Here is a 21,074-nt window from a genome sequence, read left to right on the forward strand (position 1 = left end):
GGGTGATGGATCTGACCCTAAAGAAGGAGCAGCCAGCCAGGGGGGCTGAGGGTGGTGGATCTGACCCTAAAGATGGAGCAGCCAGCCAGGGGGGCTGAGGGTGGTGGATCTGACCCTAAAGATGGAGCAGCCAGCCAGGGGGGCTGAGGGTGATGGATCTGACCCTAAAGATGGAGCAGCCAGCCAGGGGGGGCTGAGGGTGATGGATCTGACCCTAAAGATGAAGCAGCTGCTGTCCCTGCAGGGCTGAGCAGGCTCAGGGCACTGCACGGAGCCTGGAGCTCGGGATGTGACCCTGAGAATGCACAGACACAAAAGGGCTGCTCTGAGGGCTGCTCTGAGTGCTCCCAGCTGCCCCAAGGGTGCATTTGGGTCCATTACTGCAGCAAGGCAAGCCCAGAGTGTGTTACACACAGAGAGGGCACAAAGGAGCAAATGCAAACGCTGAAACAACCCAGCAGTGTTTGCAGAGTTAAAACCCACACCAGCAGCCAAGGAAAAAAGCACCACACTCAGCTCTGTCCCAAAGTGGGACAGGGGGATGGGACCTCTGACTTTCTGCAGCAACACAGAACAAGGTGACCACAAAAAGAGATGTAACTGGTAAAATTTCAGGGTTTTTCTAAGAAACAAAACCATCCCCAAGAACAGGAGTGCAAGGCTCAGAGGGAAGGACAAGCAGTTTAAGACAGGCCATGTAAAAACACCTTTTCCCCCAACCCCAAATCAACGATTTTAGAATGGTGAGGTTGCCTTAGTTCACCTGTGCATTCATTGCATATTTTTCTAAAAATTTAAAATTCCTACCTGGTTTTCCAGCTCTGTCCTTCCTCTTTAGGTTAACACACACAAACATCACCCTCACCCCTCCTGGAAGAGCATGCTGGACTCATCATTATTGTCCAGCCAGATTTATGGCTCTAAAACCTTCTTATTACTAAGCTGAAAGTCATTTTTATTTACTGGCCTCTGCCTCTTTTATGAGCTGCATGTGCTTTTTGGATCATTTTATCCTCTCAATTCAGCTCTTCAGCTAAAGAGAGATTTTACCAGGATATCACCCTGTGTGTGCTGGGGCAGCACAGTTTGTTTAACTCCAGAGAATCCCAAGTTCTCCTGGGTTTTCATCCATCAACTCAGGAAAAAAAACTGGGAGTTAAGGGCTGCAAGAGGAGGAGGAGGAGGAGACTGAGGAAATTCAGACAAAAGGTAAGATGGGGCTGAACTGCAGGGGCTGTGTTTGGCTTTAAATTCCTGCAGGCTGCAGCTCCCGGGGAACAAAGGAATGCAGGATATCAGCGGCAGCACTCAGACCCCGAGGAGCAGATGGTGCTGCTGCCATCAGCACAGCTCATTGTTTCTCACCTCCTCTCTCCCCCAGCCACATTCTCCTCCCCAGCATCTGCCACCCTCTGTTTGCTTTGGTTTTGCTCCCAGCTCCTGGCCCAGACATCCCTTGGGAGGGTCTCTTTTCCCAGCTGGGAGAACTTCCTGCACTTTATTCATCCTCTGCAGCAGAGAGCAAGGGACTTTAGGGTCATTATTCCAATTATTCTGAATTTCCAGCTTGTTCCTGTGCCTTAGGAGCATTAGGGAATAGTTGAATTCTCTTGTCCAGCTGCTCTGTGGGGACTGGCCCCTACCTGAGCTCAAAAATAATGAGAAATTTCATGAGGTTCTGTCCAGAGGATGGGATCACACTTGATATTCACTTTATATTCGAATAGACAAAGTTTTGGACAACTATCTTTTACTTCATTCTAAAGAGTCTGCAGACCACTTTGCAAATCTGGAAAATAATGGGGATTGTTTTCTGTACTGGCACAGTTTCTCCTAGCAAGATATAGAAGAGAATAAATAATAAATAATATGTCATTGTCTCGTTGCCTCTCACAGGACAGACCAAGCCAAACTTCTCTACACTTGTTCCAAATCATCCTTCCTTCCTCACAGCTCCCATTCCCATGAAGGAGGGGATGGCTGAGAGCAGAATAAACAAATAAAAACATAAACCAGAACCAGAGAAACTGAAATAGCCACTGGATCGTTCAGCACAGGAGCTGCTGGAGCCTGCCCCACCTCCTGCTCCATAAAGTGGGATCACCAAGCTCCTCTGCTTGGTTTCTCCATTTGCAAAGTGCATTGTTTTGGGAAAAAACAGGGCTTCTGTCTGTCCCTGCACAGGGCTGTCATCCAAAATACACAACAGCTTCAGAGCAAAACCTACGGCCCCTTCTCTCCCCATGACACGCTGGGAAAATCCTGATTTAAGCCTCAAAACCTGGTTTTGGTGTTCAAGCATGCACCAGGAGGTACCGCAGGTGTTCTGGACACAGTTTTGCTCCTGTTTCCCACCACCTGTAACAGCTGAAAATCCCACGTGAGCAGCATCTGGATTTTCCAAAGAATTCCTTGTGAAGGGAGATGGAGCAGGGGGAAACACCCCCCTCCTCAGAGAGATGGGATAGGGAAACAACCCCTGGCAAAGCTCCTGCAGGAGGGAAGCAGGAGAATTTGGGGGGGCTGGAGGTCACTGCTGTTCGTGGACAGAGCTCTGGGCTGAATTTCTGGCCCAGTGTTTGTGTTCACACAAACACTGACACTGAAGCCTCCAATTGTGTTTTCCTGGACAAATCCAGCTTGCCTCTCGAGCTCCCTGATCAAACCAAGGCTGGGAACAGCCTGGTGTCTAAAACAAACAACATTTTGGGGCAAACCTCCTGTTTACAGACACAGAGAGGAGATTTTTCAGCAGTGAAACCACAGAAATTGTTTGTCCAGTTTCTCAGCTGCAAATTAATTCCTCAGCAATGAAAGATTGAGTTGGGAGGGGGAATAAATAAATCAGAACTCGTAGAAAATTCAAACTACAGCAGGCAGGGAGTCCTAAGGAAGAGAGTTATGGCCAGACACAGATGTAAAAGTTTGAGTTCTTCAGTCAGCTGTGCAATAACTTTTTTCCTTTTTCCCCTTTCCTTTCCTTTCCTTTCCTTTCCTTTCCTTTCCTTTCCTTTCCTTTCCTTTCCTTTCCTTTCCTTTCCTTTCCTTTCCTTTCCTTTCCTTTCCTTTCCTTTCCTTTCCTTTCCTTTCCTTTCCTTTCCTTTCCTTTCCTTTCCTTTCCTTTCCTTTCCTTTCCTTTCCTCCCCTCCCCTCCCCTCCCCTCCCCTCCCCTCCCCTCCCCTCCCCTCCCCTCCCCTCCCCTTCCTTCTGTTCATGGGCCATTCATTATTAATTATCTTCTGTTCATGGGCCATTAATCATTAATTATCTTCTGTCCATGGGCCAGTGAGTGTCCCTGCAGGGTTGATCCAATCCCAGCATCCCATGGGGAGATGCTCCGCCCAGGGGAGGAGCCAAGCATTCCTACCTGGATCCAATCTGAGCTTTGGGACAGCCCAGCAGCCTTTGCCTAGGGCATTGCCAGAGGAGCAGCTTCTGCTGCCCTGCATGGCCAGAGGGAGCCCAGGCCCATCTGCAGCAGCCCTGGAGCTGCAGAGGAAAACTCCCCCCTTGTGCAGGATCCCTGCTCCAGCAGAGCCACAGCTGGCACTGCAGGAGGGCTGAGCCCCCATGGGATGGGGCTGTGCCACCACCCTGTTCTGACTCTGCATTTTTATTTTATTTTTATTTTTTCTCAAATAAAATAACTATTATTCCTATTCCCACATCTTTGCATGAGAGCCCCCCCTTAATTGCAAAATTATAACAATTTAGAGGGAGGAGGTTTGCATTTTCCAGTTCAGGAGAAGCTTCTGTCTTCCTTAGCAGACACCTGTTTGTTCCAACCAAGACACTCGGGGTGAGCTCACTCCATCTGACCTGCCTGCAAAGAAAAAAATTAAAAAACATGGATTCAGAACTTCAATAATGGATACGATTTGAAGAGGTTTGAAGTGGTTTGAAACAGTCTGAAGGGATTTGAAGCTATTTGCAGCAATTCGAAGTGATTTGAAGCAATCTGAAGAGGTCTGAAGCGGTTTGAAGGGATTTGAGGAGACTTTAGGCAGTTTGAAATGGTTTGAGGTGGCCTAAAGCGATTTGAAGTGATTTGAAGAGATTCTAAGCAGTTTGAAACGGCTTGAAATGGCCTAAAGCAATTTTAAATGATATGAAGAGGTTTGAAGTGATTTGAAGCCATTTGAAGCCATTTGAAGCAATTTTAGAGCGGTTTGAGATGATTTGAAGCGGTTTGAAGTGGTTTTAAGCACTTTGAAGCGACTTGAAGCCATTTTAAGCGGCTTCAAGCGGTTTGAAGCGACTTGAAGGGGTTTCAAGCAGTTTGAAGCGGTTTCAAGCGGTTTGAAGCGACTTGAAGCGGTTTCAAGCAGTTTGAAGCGATTTTAATCGGTTCGAAGCTGGCGAACCCGGCCGCGCTCTCCGCGCCCCCTGCCGGCGCCTCAGCAGGGGGATGTGAGGCCTCAGGACTACAGCTCCCATGCGGCCCCGCGGCGGCGCCGCGCGCGCGCAGTGCGCTCCCCCCAGCCCCCCCCCGTGCGCGCCGGAGGCCGGGGCGGCCGCCCCGGCCCATCATGTAGGTGCAGCCGCGCCGGCCCCGCGCCAGCCGCGCAGGGACCCCCCCCGCTCCCCCCGGCCCGGCCCGGCCCGGCCTGGCCCGGCACGGCGCGGCCCGGCGCGCCCCGAGCCCCGCGCCGCCCAGGCGGGAGCGCGCGCGGCGTTCCGGGGGGGGAGCGCGCGGCTCGCATCTTTTGTGTGTGTGTGTGTGTGAGCGCGCCGGGCGGCTCGCCCCTCGGCGGGGCCGCGCTCGGGGGACGGCTCTTTGTGCGCGCGCCCTGCCCCCAGCCCGCCGGGGGACAATGTCTCAGCCCCGAGGTGAGAGAGCGCGCGTGCACGTGCAGCCCGCGCGTGGGTGCGCGCGTGCAACGGCCGCGCGTGCATGCACGTGCACGCTCGTGCACGCGGCTGCGCGGGCGTGCACTCGCGCTCGTGCAACTTGCGGGGTTTGGGGAGCGGGGGGGCGGGGGGGGGGGGGGCGGCCGGTGCGCGCGCAATCGCTTGTGCAACTTGCGGGTGCACGCGCGCAACCGGGCACGCAGCCGCGCGTGCAAACGCGCGTGCACGGGCGCGCGTGCACGTGCATGCACGGGCGCGTGTGCACCGGCGTGCACGGGTGCGGGTGCACGTGCGTGTGCATTCACGGGTGCGTGTGCACGCACGGGTGCATGTGCATGTGCATGCACGGGTGCGGGTGCCCGCGAGTTTGCACGCCCGCCTTGCCCGGGGGTCACCGCTCCCGGTGCAGCTCCCGGTGCAGCCCCGGTGCAGCTCCCGGTGCAGCTCCCTTGGCACCCCCGGTGCTCGCAGCCCCCGGTGCCCCTCGGCTGCCTTTGGCACGGCCCGGAACGAGCGGGGGGTGTCGCAGCAGCAGCAGCTGCAGCCGGGGCTCGGGCGCGGGGTTAAAACAAACTTTTAAACAAGTCCGCGAGGGAGATGAAAGGTGAAACTGGAGTGGAGTTACCGGGAATTAAATATATACCTATGTTTCCATGGGAAAGTATTGTTCTCGTGCCAGCGCTGAGATCATTTTCCACCCATTTCTCTCCCCCCCCCCCGTTTTTTTTTTAATATTTGGTAACTTTTGGTCACACCAGCACGCCCCGAGCGTGCAAAAAAGGCAGGAATGGAGCGTTTGGAAGTGCAGGAATTGGGTGTTTGGGAGCTTCAGAAAGGCAGGAATGGAGCAGTTTGGAACTCTGCAAGAACGGGAGCGTTTTGGAGCTGCAGGAATTGTTTAGGAGCTGCAGAAGGGCACAACTTGTGAATTTAGGGGTTGCAAAAGGGCAGGAATTGTGCATTTTGGAGCTGCAGAAGTTGAGAATTTAGGAGTTGCAAAAGGGCAGGAATGATGAGTTTTGGAGCTGCAGGAATTGTGCATTTTGGAGCTGCAGAAGTTGAGAATTTAGGAGTTGCAAAAGGACGGAAATTGGGCATTTTGGAGCTGCTGGAATTGAGCATTTTGGAGCTGCAGAAAGGCAGGACTAGAGCATTTAAGAGGTGCAGGACTGAAGCATTTAGGGACTGCAGAAGCACAGAAATTAATAATTTAATTGCAACAGGGCAGGAATTGGACGTTTTGGAGCTGCAGGAGTTGAGTATTTTGGAGCTGCAGGAGTTGAGAACTCAGGATTTGTAAAGGGGGAGGAGTTATGCATTTTGGAGCTGCAGGAATTGAGCATTTTGGAGCTGCAGAAGTTGAGAATTTTGGAGTTGCAAAAGGGCAGAAATTTGGCATTTTGGAGCTGCAGGAGGTGAGTATTTTGGAGCTGCAGAAGTTGAGAATTCAGGATTTGCAAAGGGGAGGGGTTATGCATTTTGGAGCTGCAGAATTTGAGAATTTCGAAGTTGCAAAAGGGCAGGAATTGGGCATTTGAGAGCTGCAGGAATTGAGAGTTTGGGAGTTGCAATAGGGCAGGAATTGAACTTTTTGGAGCTGCAGAAGCTGAAAATTTCAGAGTTGCAAAAGGGCAGGAATGATGAATTTTGGAGCTGCAGGAACTGAGCATTTTGGAACTGCAGCTGAGAACTTAGGAGTTGCAAAAAGGCAGGAATTGGGCATTTTGGAGCTGCAGGAATTGAGCATTTTGGAGCTGCAGAAAGGCAGGACTAGAGCATTTAAGAGGTGCAGGACTGAAGCATTTAGGGACTGCAGAAGCGCAGAAATTAATAATTTAATTGCAACAGGGCGTTTTGGACGTTTTGGAGCTGCAGGAGTTGAGAATTCAGGATTTGCAAAAGGGCAGGAGTTGAGTATTTTGGAGCTGCAGAATTTCAGAGGTTAGGAGTTGCAAAAGGGCAGGAATTGGGCATTTGAGAGCTGCAGGAATTGTGCATTTTGGAGCTGCAGAAGTTGAGAATTCAGGAGTTGCAAAAGGGCAGGAATCGGGCATTTGAGAGCTGCAGGAATTGAACATTTTGGAGTTGCAGAAGTTGAGAGTTTGGGAGCTGCAAAAGGGCAAAGCTGAGCATTGAGGAGCTGCAAAAGGGCAGGAGTTGAGGCCTGAGGAGCAGCAGGAGGGGATTTGGGAAGGGGACAGCAGTGATTTATTTCTGCCAGCGTGATGGTGGTGGTGGCAAAGGGAGCTGGCTCTTTGCTTTTTAACTCGCTGCTTATTCCAGCCTGCCTCTGCCTTGTGCCCTTGCAAGGGCGGGGGGGCAGGCTGGGAGGAGGTGGAGAATTTAATATTGCAAAAATGCTGCGGGAATGCAACAGGGAGAGAGCTTTAAGGAGGAGTAGCTGTGGCCATTCATTGTGAAAATCCATGCCCATGACACAGATGCAGCTTTTGGAAGTGCTTGGGCTGGATGTTACAGCTTGGCTCTCCCTGCATCCTGCAGCCCTCACACATATTTGGGATTTTGGGGGTGAGAGGCAGCGTGTGGCCTGGCAGGAGCAGGTCCCAAAGTGAGTTTGGAGCTCGTGTTGTGTTTATTTACTTATTTATTTATTTATTTATTCATTTATTCAAACTAAGCCTTCCACAATAATCCTTGCAAGGGAGGACGTTGGGAATGAGGTGCCTGCACAGCTCTTGCCACACAGTTTCCCTTTGTAAAAGAAAAATGTAAAGTTGTTGTATAATTTATTCCTAATTTGGGTTTGCTGCAGTCATCTTTTCCAGCTGAGCAGGGAATTGTAAAAGTTTCCGATGCAGAGAGCCAAGGAAGTTTGATAATGCAGGATTGAACCCGGGGGTACCCAGAGCCCTCTGCCACTGCCGGGGGGCACAGGGGGTCCCCAAAAAGCCTGGGGGTGGCCAAGGCTGAGCGTGCAGAGCGGTGACAGGCAGGGAGCTGTGCTGGTGGCCCTGCAGGGGTGCCCAGTGTCCCCCAGCAGGGCCTTCTGCGTCCTCCCCAGTACCAGGAAAAGGGAGGATGGAAGTAGCCAACCCACAAAACATGATCTCAATGAATGGCATCATTCTTGACTCCCTTTGCCGTCCTCCTCGCTCTCTGCAGCACCAGTGCCTGCATTCCTGGCACAGATGACTTTTCCAAGCTCAGCTGTTCAGGCCCAGCTTTTGCTCAGGAAGGGGTTTCAGCTCTGGGCTTTGCAGCAGAGGTGTCGTTCTTTGGGATAATCTGAGTTTTGGGATCGGCTTTCATCGTGTTGCACGGGAGGTTCCTCAGCAGCTCTGTGGAAAGTACAGCCCAGAGCCTCAGCCAGCTGCTGAGCCCTCTCTCTGCTTTGAATCCTTTCCAGAGTTGTTCTGAGAATTTGCCAGAGATTAATTTTTTTTTTTTGATGCAGCGTGGCAGGGGAACATGTGAGCAGCAGAGCTGTTCTTACTCCCTGCAAGGAATCCCACCTGGTTCAGGTTCAGGGAGACCCTACCTGTGCTGTGCAAAAAAATGGAAGGGGGGGGGATCAGCTTCCTGCACAGTCTGTAAAGGGTAAAACTCCCCCTGGAATTCAGAAATAACACTTTTCTTCTGGCCCTTTCTGCAGCAGGAACGAGCAGATGCCTCCAGCATTGTGCTCTCGTGGCTCTGAGCCACCTTACCTGCCCCTGAGGGTCCACCCAAGTACAAAACTCACCTGAAGTCAAAGGCACCCCTGCATTTCACCCTCTGCCTGTTCATTCCCTCTTTCAAGCTGCAGACTGGTATCATTTGTGGGATGTAGCAACCCACAGCAAATCAGCTTTTCCTGAGCACAGCAGGTTCCTGCAGCTTGTTCCTCACCTTTGGAGATGGGGCTGCTCTGGCCAGGAGGGCCTTGGTGATGATGGGAGCTCAGAAGTTGAATCCTTGCCCAAATCCAGCCCATTTGGCTGTCATGACTAATAGGATATTATTTTGGAAGAGGAGGGGGGGTGAAAAAAAAAGAGGAAGTCCATATTCATTTCAAGCCAAGCACAGTTTGAGGCTGTAAATCTGGACTCTGGTGACAGCAGATATATTCAGGAGTCTCCCAAAATCCTTCCAACAGGGGGAATTATTCCCTGGCAAAGCCCACATGGGAGCAAACACCTGCAAATATGCAAATTTCTCCATTGCAATAAGAAAAGGGAAGGGGGAGCAGTACCCAGGAGAGAGCACTGATTCATAAATACACTGAAATGATGTTTGAACTAAGTATTGCTGCCTGTTGATCTCACACCTAAACCTCAGGCTCTTGTTTCAAACACAGTTTTCAGTGCTCCAGCTGCAGAGGGAAGCTGAGATTGTGAGCAGCACATCCCACGTGATGCTGGCTGAGCATGCACCCTATGGACTTTGACCAAAGGCCCTGCACCTAGTCCAAATACCAGAGTTTTATGTGAAACACTCATGTTTTCCCCAGCCAGAAGTCTCAGTGGAGCAGCTGTAAAGCTGAAATATTCCTTGTTGTTGGGTTTTTGGGTTTTTTTTTTTGCAGCCCTAGGTAGGTGGCAGGTTGTTGCTGGTGTAGGATTAACCTGCAAGCAGCTCCTGTGGGTTGTGCAATGTGAATTTTGCCTCATCAGCACCACCTCAGCTTCTCCCCACTCACACTCTGCCATGACACAGGCACTTGGCAAGGGCACAGCAAAGCTGTGCCACGGTCAGCCAGGTGCAAGCCTAGCAAAGCCTGGACTAGCAGCAAATTTCAGCTGGAGCTGATGATTTATTCTTAATTAATTTTGTTTTTTTTTTTAAGGGTGCCCTGTTGAATTAGTTTGAGTGCTGGAGGTGCCTGTGTGCCTGCTTTGGGTTAAGAGCGGGGCAAATATTTATAAAGAGGTTTAAAAATCTCATGCAATGCCAGGCTAGAGAAATTACCCAGCTTGGGAAGAGGAGAATGTGGCTGGGGCAGAAAAGTGGCTGGAGATGAACCAAAGCTGTGCCCAGGTGAGGGCTGAGACACCTGGGTGAGCCCCTGCTCTGCCCTCAGGACGTGTCTGTCCTGTCCCCATGTCCCAGCAGGTCCCAACATGTCCCAACACCACTGCTCAGGCCAGCAGCTCCCTGCTGCCACCCAGGAACATATTTAATATTTAAAAGCTCCAGCTAGGAGCAGTTCTAGCAATAAAAAGTGCAAAGTTGCAGGAAGAAGGGAGCAGAGAGCTGAGTGCTCCTGCCAGGCTCCTTTTTATTGTGGTGTTTAAGTCCCCAAAACCTGGGGGCTTCCTTAGGGCTGAATTCCCTCCCCTGACACATCCACAAGCTGCTCAGGTGGGGCAAATGATGCTCCATGAAAACCACAGGAGTAATTTGGAGACATGAGACACTTCACAGGGAACGTGGTTACTGCAGGTTTGAGATTCTGGGCCCCCTGGTTGAAAATACACAAAGGGATTAAAAAGTTGCCCTTTCCCCCCCAAACAGTGCCTGTGTTTGTTGTCACTTGGGCTTTTTCTCTTGCTGAAAAGAGCTGTGACAGCACCTCTAGAAGCCTCTCCAAAAAGGATTGAAAACCAACACACCTGAAAAAGGCAGGAAAAAGAAGAAGTGTGGGAGTTGTGTTGGCACAGGAGTGGGGATGCTTCTCCAGCCCTCTGCAAATGCTCTTGGAGGCCCAAAGCTCCTTAGCCTGGTTCTTGTGCTGGTTCCCAGCCCTGCCCCAAGGGATTCACCCCATGAACTTTCATTCCTGATGCTGCTCCAGCTCCAGGGGCAGAGCTCTGCCCTTCCCAGGGGGTGCAGGCACAGGGCAGGTCACAGCTGTGGTGGCAGCAGTGGCACAAGCAATTCTGGGCAAGAATTATTCACCAGGAGTCCCTTCCTGCTGTCTCTCACGTTTTTGGGGACCATTTTGGGGTGCATTTACAAGTTGGCAGCATCATTAGATGAAATCTTGAGTCAGCCTCCAGTAGCCAGAGGAATTGCAGGAGTGTTCTTTTGGTTTGGGACGTGGACAGAGCTATAATTAAAGAGAATAAAAATCTGTTTCATTACCTGTGGAGTTCCTTAGCTCCCTTCCTTAGGGCCTGTCTGGGAGCAGTTTAAGGGATTAGCATTATCAGCTGGAGCAGTGGTAGCAGGGAAGCAGATCCAGGAGGCTGGAGCTGTGCCACCTCAGGTATTACTATGGTCTGTGGTGGCCAAGTGGTGAAGGCCATTGGGTGCCATTTCCATAGCTGCTCATTGTGCAAAAACTGGGGTTTTTTTGGATTTTGCTTTTTGTTTTTTGTTTTTTTTTCTTTGCTTTTGTCTTCCAAATCCACAATATTCTGCACTTGACAAGTGTGAATGGAAAACTGACTGCTGCTCAGTGGCCTTGGCTCAGTGAAAAGCAAGTTTGGAGAGGGGAAGTCTGAGCCTGGTGCTTGTAGGGCTTTCTCCTGCCTCAGAGCCAGAATTAAACCCATCCTTCCAATCTCCCCATCCTTTTAAAATGGGGATTCCAAACACAGAGGGTTCATCCCACCAGGACATGGGGTGCTGAAGCATTTCTGAGTCTCCTTTCCTTTGGCCATGATGCAGAGCAATGCTGCACATCCTCTGTGGGAGCTCCAGGAATCCTCTGGTGCTGTCAGAGCTGTGAAAAATCCCTCTGGATCTGCATCCCAAGCTCAATCAGGAGCCTGGATTTGGAGGGACAGGGTCAGAGATGGCATCAGGAGAGGCTCAGGGCCAGGAGCTGCTCTGGCTGCATCCCCCAGTTGATGTTGGAGCAGTGCCTGTGGCTTTTTGGGCTGCAAAATCCGAGTCCTGTGAAGCCCAATGCAAACAACCTCTGCAGCTGGGGTAGGGTTTCAGATTTGTAAGAGAAAAAGCATTTTTTTTTTCCCCTACTCTAGCAGGAAAACTGCACAGAGCTGAGCTGATCCAGTTTCTTGCTGGTGCTGTTTTGTTAGCCTACTTAGCAATTTTATCATCAAGGCTGGGTTTTCTTAGCCTGCACCCAGGCAGATCAAAAATCGTGAGAAGAACTGAAGCCACTTTTACTGCATTCAGATTAAAAAAAAAATAAATAAAGAAAAACCCCAGCAGAAGTTGCAGATGAGATGCCAAAGATAAGGCAGCAATAGAAAATCAGTGCAGGAGTCAACACTTGACTGTGTCTGCAAGAAGAGGCCTTTAATGAAGGCTGAATCAGCACGGACTTGGGAGCTGCTTTTGAAGGAGAATCTTTTTTTCTAAACAAAAATATGTAATTGCACTCCATGAGAAATGCTTATCAGTGCCAAATGGCCCCAGAGCGTGGTGTGGCTGCTGTGTGCAAGTCCCAGGCCTGGTGGTTTTTGTGCCTGTGCTCCTCCTGCAGTGGGGCTGATCCCTGACTGCCTCACTCCTGCCTTTTTACAGGGCTTATTCCACACTCAAGCAACAAGTTATAAAAATTACAGCTCCTCTCTGTGGTATCATTCCTCCTATGAATGTTTATTGCTTCTGCAGTAGTTCAAGGTCAGATATAGAAAATGGCTCAAAAGTCTTTTGTTGTTCTGAGAGCTCTAAAGTGATGGAAGACCCAATCCAGCAAAGATAAACCTTTCCCAAAGAACCAAAAGGGGAAGAGAGAAAGACTATTTTATAAAGGCAAACCAGGCATTGATTCCTGACCTTTTAAAGTAGGTTTGGATTAGATATTAAGAGAAAATTACTTCCTGTGAGGGTGGTGAGGCACAAGGACCTGTAGATATGATGGTTGTCTTGGCATATTCCATAGATCCTAAAAAACTTAGATTTTAACTCTGTTCACTATTTTATGCCTTATTTCAGCCAAGAACTCCTTGTCTCAGCCTGGTTTCTCCTGGTAGGTTGTTAAGGGATTGTGGTTTCCATCTCTTAGGAGTTAAAAAGCAGAAAGCACACGGTGCCTAGGGAGGCTGTGGCTGCCTGGAAGTGTCCAAAGCCAGGCTGGACAGGGCTTGGAGCAACCTGGGACAGTGGGAGGTGTGAGATGAGTTTTAAGGCCTCTTCCCATTCCATGATTGGGTGATTTTTCCCTGGATTTGCTCTGTTCTGTGTGCTCTCACACCTTTGGTGTGCAGCAGAGCCCGCTGCAGTCACTGCCTCGAGTCCCTGCAGGTAGGAGGGGAACAGTCCCAGCCACAATCCCTGCCACAATCCCTGCCAAAATCAGGGCACACAGGCTCAGAAGGTCCTTTTGGCAGCAGCTCTGCCCTCAGGGTTGGTTTGTGCAGCCCCAGGCACAGCCCTGGGCACGGCTCCTGCTCCTTGCAGGGCACCTCTCCAGCGCTGGAGTCAGAGCCACGCTTCCCAGCTTGGATTTCAACCCCTTTTTCCTAGGACTGCTTTAATTACCTGCAATTAGGGTCTCTAGTGCTGCAAAAAGTATGAAGAAATAAAAGCCAGTCTGGCTTTGTGAGGGCTGGGATTGATTTCTCCTCTCAAGCAGCTGATGCTGTGACCTTTTCGAAGGGAGCTGTCAGCCTGGGACTGTGGGGTTTGTGCATGTGACTGCCCAGGGTTAAAGCATAAATAGGGGATGTTTAGTTTTATCCCAAGGAGAGGAGCACCTGTAGGAGCTGAGAGCAGCTCAAGGAGGAGACAGGGACTTCACATGCTGTCATTGAAATGCCAAAACCCCAAAAGTAGATTTGTTTAAGCACTTGACCAAAAGGCCTGGAGCAGAACTCCCAGGCACAGCCCTGAGGTTTCAGGGGGTCACCCCAAACCCTGCAGAAGCAGGTCAGGGTCTGGCCAGAGGTGCAGACACAGCTCTGACCATGATTTCCTCACAGCTTTGGCAGCAGCAGCAGCACAGGGAAGCTGCTGCAGCAGAATCTGAGCAGCACTGAGGTTGGGATGGGGAGATGAGGATGAATCCTGCACTCAGTCCCCTCTTGCAGGTTTGCTTCTCTGAAGAGAAGGATGCTGCTGGTTAATGCAGAAGTTCCCTCCCAAGCAGACCTTGGTACTTAACTGTGTTAATTAAATGCTTTCAAAAACCACAAGATTGACCTTCACTGCTTGCCCACAGATTTTTCTCTCATTTAACAAGCAGAGGGCTGTCAGAGTAGCCTATTAAAGGAGAAGAAAGGCAATGCTCTAATACTGTTGGGTTTTGACCTGTTCCAAAGTGTTTTTCTGCTTTTTAACTCCTAAGAGATGGAAACCCCAATCCCTTAACAACCTACCAGGAGAAACCAGGCTGAGACAAGGCTGAAATAAGGCATAAAATAGTGAATAGAGTTAAAATCTAAGTAAGTTTTTTAGAATCTATGGAATATGCCAAGACAGCCATCATATCTACAGGTCCTTGTGCAGCAAGTGAGCTCTGTTCTGTGACATGGAATTGTCCTTTGGGAGAGACCCTCTGGAAAAAAGTAAAGTCAAATAACAGAGGCTCTGACTTCCTTACCTTTCCCAAGGACACCAGCAATTTGCTCATTGCTAATAAAACTCTGGAACACATCTACAGAAATCTTTGGATCCCTGCCAAGCAATCAGTTTTATAAATGAAGCAAAAGAGCAGATTGTGCATTGCAGGGAAGGACATCCCACATCCCAAAGCAGCCCCCGACTGGAGGGAGAGCCCAGAATAGCCCCTGGCAGCTGGGGAGGGTGACACAGATGCTGCATTCAGAGATGATGAGAAACAAGTTGATTTCTGGAGCAAGAAATGAAGAAAACCCTTCACTGAGAGGGTGATTGGGCACTGGGATCACCTGCCCAGGGAGTGGTGGGGCCACTGTCATGTCACATGTCACTCAGGGCCATGGCTTAGTTGATGAGGAGGTGTTGGGTCATGGGTTGGGCTTGATGAGCTCAAAGGTCTTTTCCAGCCTGGTTCATTCTGTGATTCTGTGAAGCGAGACCAGGCTGAATTCACATGGTTGGGCAGAGGGAAGGAGCCCAGGGCTTGCAGCTCTGTCCCTGTGGGGGGACAGCAGGGGAATGTGCCCTGGCCATGTCCCCTTGCTCAGAGCCACCTGAGCTGGGCAGCACCTCAGGCTTCCTCAGCTCCATTCGTGTCCCCAGGCCATTTATTGAGACAGGAATAGCTTAAGGTACCTTTGTGCAGTGAACAAATGGGTTGGTGAAAGGATTTTGGGAGGCTTTGAGGTCACTTAGTGCATGTTTTTGTTTTTGTCTATATGTGTAGAAGGTTGATGTAAAATGCTATCCAGGATACAATGTGAAGTTCACTTTAGGAGAGACAAATAAGCCTCTGGCCAAGGCAAGTTTAGCTTGAAATGCAGGAGAACACTGTGACAAAAAATGTATCTTGGAAGTGGAGTTTTAATTTTTCAGCAGGATCTAAAATTCTAGAAAATAAATATGTCTTCTACACAGCCATTTAAAATCAAGTAAATTCAGAAGAGACTTACAAGGAGCCAGCCATTCCTTTTTTTTTTCCTTTAGAGCCAGCCATGCCTTTTCTTTTTTATTTTTTCTTTTTTTTTCCTTTAGAGCCAGCCATGCCTTTTTTTTTCCCTTTCTTTTTTTTTCCTTCCCCTCAAAAACATTTGGTGCTTCCCCCGCAAAAAATCAGGAGCTTTCTGTCTGATAAGGGGCTGGAACAGCTTCCTGCAGTAGGAGAGAATTTCTCCTCTGGCTCTTCCTGCACAGAGCCAGAACAATGCCAGCACTTCCAGCCTCTCTTTACCTCGGATAATCTCATTTAGGGTCCATCCTGTGCGAGCATCTCTTGCCAAGGGGGGCTGCTTTTCCAGCAGTTTGCTTTAAAAAAGGTTTTTAAAAAGGGTTTTTTAAAATGGCATTGCCACAGCAGAAGAGAAGGAGCAATCCTGAGGTTCACTCAGGGCTGATGCATAGCAGGGCCCTGTTTGGAACTGGAGGGGCTGAATAATTTTTTTCTTTTCTCTTAATGGAGAGGCTAAATAGGATTTTTTTTCATGTCTTCATCCTGAAAGTGCACGTGGTAAACTCAGAACATCTGAATCCTTCTGCAGGACTCAGTGGGACTGAGCGTGCTTGGTCGGGGTTGAGCTCACCCATAAAAGAATTTACAAGGTTGGGATGTATTTTGTCCTGGTTGCTAAGTGGGATGGACATTATGGATTTGTGTTGATGATTTATTTCATCCTGCTTCTCTTGGTTCCTTTTTTCTCCCTGTTTCTGCTTTCCTTTTCCCCCAATTCTGCTTTATCTGCTCATGGGAAGCAGTCTCCTTTTTGGGAGTGTGTAAGTGAAACTACAGCCCCAGACCCCACATGGGGAGGAGTTCTGTGCAGGCTTTGGCAGAAAGGCTCCTGAAGGGAGGTTTGTATTTCCAGCTTCTGCTTCAGAGATGTGACCTGGTGGGCTTTGATCCATGTGGACATATGCAGAGAGAAAAAAAAAAAACCCTGCCCACTTGTGTCACTTTATTGGGAGGACAAGAGTTGCTGTCACAAGTCTGTCACAGTGCTGTGCTGTCATGGATTTCTTCAGTGTGTTTTCCAAATTGAGATAAAACTGCATGGTAAAACCTGGGGAAAGGCTTTTGTTCTTGATAAATGCCTTGTGTTCTTTATGTGCCACACAAGCAAATGTGCCTTCCTCAGCCTGGAGGAGGATGAGGAGAGATCTCAGCACTTGCAGCTCCAGCCCTGGGTGCAGCTCCAGCCCTGCTCTGTGGGACAGGGACAGGGACAGGCAGTGCTGGGGCTGAGTCAGGGCATTGGGATGGATTTTTGGAACAGGTTCTTCCCCCAGGGAATGGGCACAGCTCGAGGCTACCAGAGCTCTGAGGGACAGGGTGGGGTTTTGGGGTGTCTGTGCAGGGCCAGGGGCTGGACTGGATAATCCTGAAGGGTTCCTGCTGGGTCCCTTGCAGCTCAGGTTGTTTTTAGGATTTGAGGGCGTTTGAGAGGGTGTGCTGGGAGGAGTGGAAGGCAGGATTGGGCCAAGCCAAGCTGCAGGGTGGAAAACCAGTGAAGGAGGTGGCTGGCAGGTCGTGCTCTCTGACCTCTGGCTTCAACAGGTTTGAACTTGAAAAAGCTTCCCTGGAAGCTGCATCCACCTTGCCCTGCTCAGCCTGGAGCTCCTGGAGCTCCCTCCTGTGCCAGCAGCACCCAGAGCTGCTGCTGCTGCTGCTGCTGGAGCAGCTCCACTCCTTGGCTCTCTGTGCCCCTGGGCTCCTGAGCAGCCCTGGTGGCTGCTGGCAGTGCCACAAACAGGAGGGAGATCCTTGCCAGGAGCTGGGCCAGTGCCCAGAGCTGCAGGGTGCGACACTGAGGGGTCACAGCTTTGGTTTCCTGCATTTCCTGTGGTTTCCCCCAGCAATGGTGCTCCTGTGTGTTTTAAATGCCCCACAGAGGGGTCACAGCTTTGGTTTCCTGCATTTCCCGTGGTTTCCCCCAGCAGTGGTGTTCCTGGGTGTTTTAAAGTGCCCACAGAGGGGTCACAGCTTTGGTTTCCTGCATTTCCCATGGTGTCCCCCAGCAATGGTGCTCCTGGGTGGTTTTAAAATACCCCATAGAGGGGTCACAGCTTTGGTTTCCTGCAGTTCCCCTGGCTTCCCTCTGGCAATGGTGTTTTTAAAGTGCCCCACAGAGGGGTCACAGATTTGTTTTTTCTGCAGTTCCCCTGGCTTCCCCAGCAATGGTGCTCCTGTGTGTTTTAAATGCCCCACAGAGGGGTCACAGCTTTGGTTTTCTGGGTTTTCTGCATTTCCCCTGGTTTCCCCCGGCAATGGTGTTCCTGGATGTTTTTAAGTGCCCCACAGAGGGGTCACAGCTTTGGTCTCCTGCATTTCCTGTGGTGTCCCCCAGCAATGGTGCTCCTGGGTGGTTTTAAAACAGGTCCCATAGAAGGGTCAGAGCTTTGGTTTCCTTCATTTCCCATGGCTTCCCCAGCCATGGTGTTCCTGTGTGTTTCAAAGTGCCCACAGAGGGGTCACAGCTTTGGTTTTCTGGGATTTCTGCAGTTCCCCTGGCTCCCACAGCCATGGTGCTCCTGGGTGGTTTTAAAACAGGTCCCATAGAAGGGTCAGAGCTTTGGTTTCCTGCAGTTCCCCTGGCTCCCACAGCAATGATGCTCCTGGGTGGTTTAAAGTGGGACCTCCAGGTTTGCTGGAGGCATTGCCAGCAGAGGGAGCTGGAGTTGGTTCCTCCCCTCTGTGCTGGTCAGAGCTATAAATTTGCTTAAAAAAAGGTTAAAATTGCTTACTTGCTTATTTTTATATCTCAGTTATTAAATATGATTCTTTATGCAAGTAAGCTCTTGCATCCTTAAAGAATAGCAAGAGAGCTGTGTGATGGTGTGGCACAAAGGCAGGATAATCAAAGCTTTGACCTTCACATGTTGAAATTTAATCACAGTATTTGGCTGAATGAATCCCAAGGACAGAATGCAAGGAGGCAGATCCTTTCCCACCATGCCAGAGCTGCTGGTCTTGTGGTGTTCCTCTCGTGAAGGAAAACTCTGGGCAAAGTTGCCACCTCATTCCTGGCCTGCACATGGATTAACACAGCCCTCCTGCTCATCAGGGCCTTCTGCAGAAGGTGAAGATGCTCCATAAAGAAATAGCTTGTGGCACATCCCTCTGTTTCCATGAGTATTCCCATTTGGCTCTCAAAGTTATTGCTATTTAATAAATCACAGAATGACCAAATCAATGGGCACTTTTCTCCCATTTTATCCCAAGGTATCTTTACTCATGAGCAGAAAATTTTAACACCCAAATTTTACATGCAGAGCATCAGCAGGAGATATCTGCTGGCAGAGTAATTGAAATGCCCAAATTTACAATATGCTGAACAAACCCAGTCTGTGCTTGGTAAAACAAAGCTCCTGTGGCTGCCTGGATGCCCTGGGAACAGAAATAAAACTGCACCTCACATTACCCTGGTGGGATTTAATTCCAGCCTGCTGGGAGCGTGGTGGCACCAGGACAGGGATCCCATAGGGAATAAAAAAAAAAGGAATAAAAACCAGGGAAGGTGCTCAGTGAGCAGAAGCATCCCTGGGGGGAATGGGGCTGCATGGAATGTGGTGCTGTTCACAGGGGACCCAGGATGAGGGAAGAGATGAGAATCTTGACTCCATGTGTCAGAAGGCTGATTTATTCTTTTATGATATATATATTATATTAAAGAGAATTATATACTAAAAGTATACTAAAAGAATAGAAGAAAGGATTTCATCATAAGGCTTGAAAGGAAAGGAAAGGAATGATAATAAAATCTTGTGACTGACCAGAGAGTCTGAGACAGCTGGACTGTGATTGGCCATTAATTAGAAACAACCACATGAGACCAATCCCAGATGCACCTGTTGCATTCCACAGCAGCAGATAACCATTGGTTCCATTTCATTTCTGAGGCCTCTCAGCTTCTCAGGAGGAAAAACCCTAAGGAAAGGATTTTTGATAAAATGTGTCTGTGACAATGCAGCATAAATCTCTGTGCCTGCTCCTCTGGGGACAGTGACAGCCCAGAGGGGCTCCCCAGGTGAGCCCTTCCTGACCCAATCACACCCTTGTGATATCCAAGCCCTGCTTCTCTGCTTTTCCCAGGTTTAAACCTCCTGACCCCTTTAGGCTCAGCACTTACCTGTGGTGCTGTTCACAGGAGTCCCAGGCCGAGGGAAGAGATGAGAATTGTGACTCCATGTGTCAGAAGGCTGATTTATTCTTTTATGATATATATTCTATTAAAAGGAAATGATGTATTAAAACTATACTAAAGAATAGAAGAAAGGATTTCATCAGAAGGCTTGAAAGGAAAGGAATGGAATGATAATAAAATCTTGTGACTGACCAGCGAGTCCGAGCCAGCTGGGCTGTGATTGGCCATTAATTAGAAACAACCACATGAGACCAATCCCAGATGCACCTGTTGCATTCCACAGCAGCAGATAACCATTGTTTACATTTCATAAAACGTGTCTGTGACAATGGAGCCTAAATCTGCTGCTTTGGCACTGCTGGAGGTGTGGGAGGTGTCCCCTGTGCCTGGCAGAGCCCGGCCCCTGCTGTGCCCATCTCCTGCCAGGTGCTCTTTGGCACAGGAAAACAACAGACACAGAGGTAGGGCAGCAAAAGCAGCTTCATCCTCCAAATCCTCCTGCACAAAAGCCCTTTTTGTTCCCAGGGTGAATTCCAAAAGCTTTTCTCCAGTTTTGATCCCAGCAGACTCCCACTGCAAGAAGACAGGCGAGGGCTGAAAACAAAGTGGCAGCAAAATGAAAAGTTCCTTGTAAAAAGAAAAAAGCCCAGCCAGGGCTGGAGGCTCTTTTCTGACAGCTTCCCTGGCCTGCAGCTCCTGTGGATTTCCTGGTTTGAGATGAGCAGGGAAGAAAGCAGGCTCTGGGATGGGGAGGCAGGGGAGCTCTTGGCAGAGGGAAAATGGGGTGTGATTGGTGGTTTATGGTGTGCTGCTGCCTGGGGGATTGTGCCTGCCCAGAGCTCCAGCGCTGGGATTTCTCCAGGTACAGGGGAAGGGGGAGGCCCTGAGGCTCAGTGGCCTCTGTTGCTCTGTGGGATCTCCATCACCCTCACATATTTCCCAGAGCAGCAGGAGGATGTGCCCATCCCACTGCTGGAAGGCACCAGGGATGCAGCTCCAGTGACCCCGAGGAGCAGAAAACCAAGTCCTTTAGGAGGATACCTCTAGCATTTCCCTCAGCCTTGAACCTGATTCCTTGCAGCTTCCCTGTGGTGCAGCAGTGGGTGATTTTTAAGATTTGAGGGTGTTTGATGGGAGGAGTGGAAGGGAGGCTTTAAGTTAAGTTGCTGGGTGGAAAAGCAAATTTAAGCAGAGGAAGGTGAGAGGGAGTGAGAAGCTTTGGTCCTGGTGCCTGTCAGGCTGTTGGAGAGGGACAAAGATGGAATTCTGCATTTTGTGGGCTGCATCCTTTGGCAGCTGCTGAAATGCTCATCCATGGAGGTCCCTTGCTCTGCTGGATGTGACTCAGAGCCCACAGCAGCAGGGGTGGTTTAGCCTGAATTCCTCACTGCACACACCAGGCAGAGGGGACACACTGACAAGGCTTGTGCAGCTCTGGCAGTTGGTGAGATCCTCGTGGGTCCCTTCCCATGGGGGTATTTGTGACTCTCCATGTCACCCATGGCCATGCATGGGGTTATCAGGGCTGAAATTTGTGGGTGCTCCATCCCTTACAGCACCATCTCCTCCCATCTTCATCTTCATCCCAGGGGTCTGAGGCTGTGCCTGCTCCTCACAGAGCCCCTTGAGCAGCTGGGGTGAATCAGGAGAGAGCTGAGCATTCCCACTTGT

At 50.0% G+C, this 21,074-nt stretch overlaps 1 protein-coding gene across 2 annotated transcripts in view; it reads left to right on the forward strand.

Moving 5' to 3' along the window:
• The first annotated feature begins 4,503 nt into the window (after window positions 1–4,503).
• MAP2K6 (mitogen-activated protein kinase kinase 6) overlaps window positions 4,504–21,074 on the forward strand; it is an 80,399-nt gene continuing 63,828 nt past the window's right edge. Inside the window, exon 1 of one of the 2 annotated variants that reach the window (XM_077188419.1) lies at window positions 4,504–4,830. In XM_077188419.1, the coding sequence (XP_077044534.1) occupies window positions 4,815–4,830 (16 nt within the window). In that variant the 5' untranslated portion in view covers window positions 4,504–4,814. The remainder of the gene's footprint in view (window positions 4,831–21,074) is intronic. The other variant, XM_077188418.1, reaches the window with a different exon arrangement.

This window comes from Agelaius phoeniceus, chromosome 19 (genome assembly GCF_051311805.1).
Source record: "Agelaius phoeniceus isolate bAgePho1 chromosome 19, bAgePho1.hap1, whole genome shotgun sequence".
Taxonomy (NCBI): Eukaryota; Metazoa; Chordata; class Aves; order Passeriformes; family Icteridae; genus Agelaius; species Agelaius phoeniceus.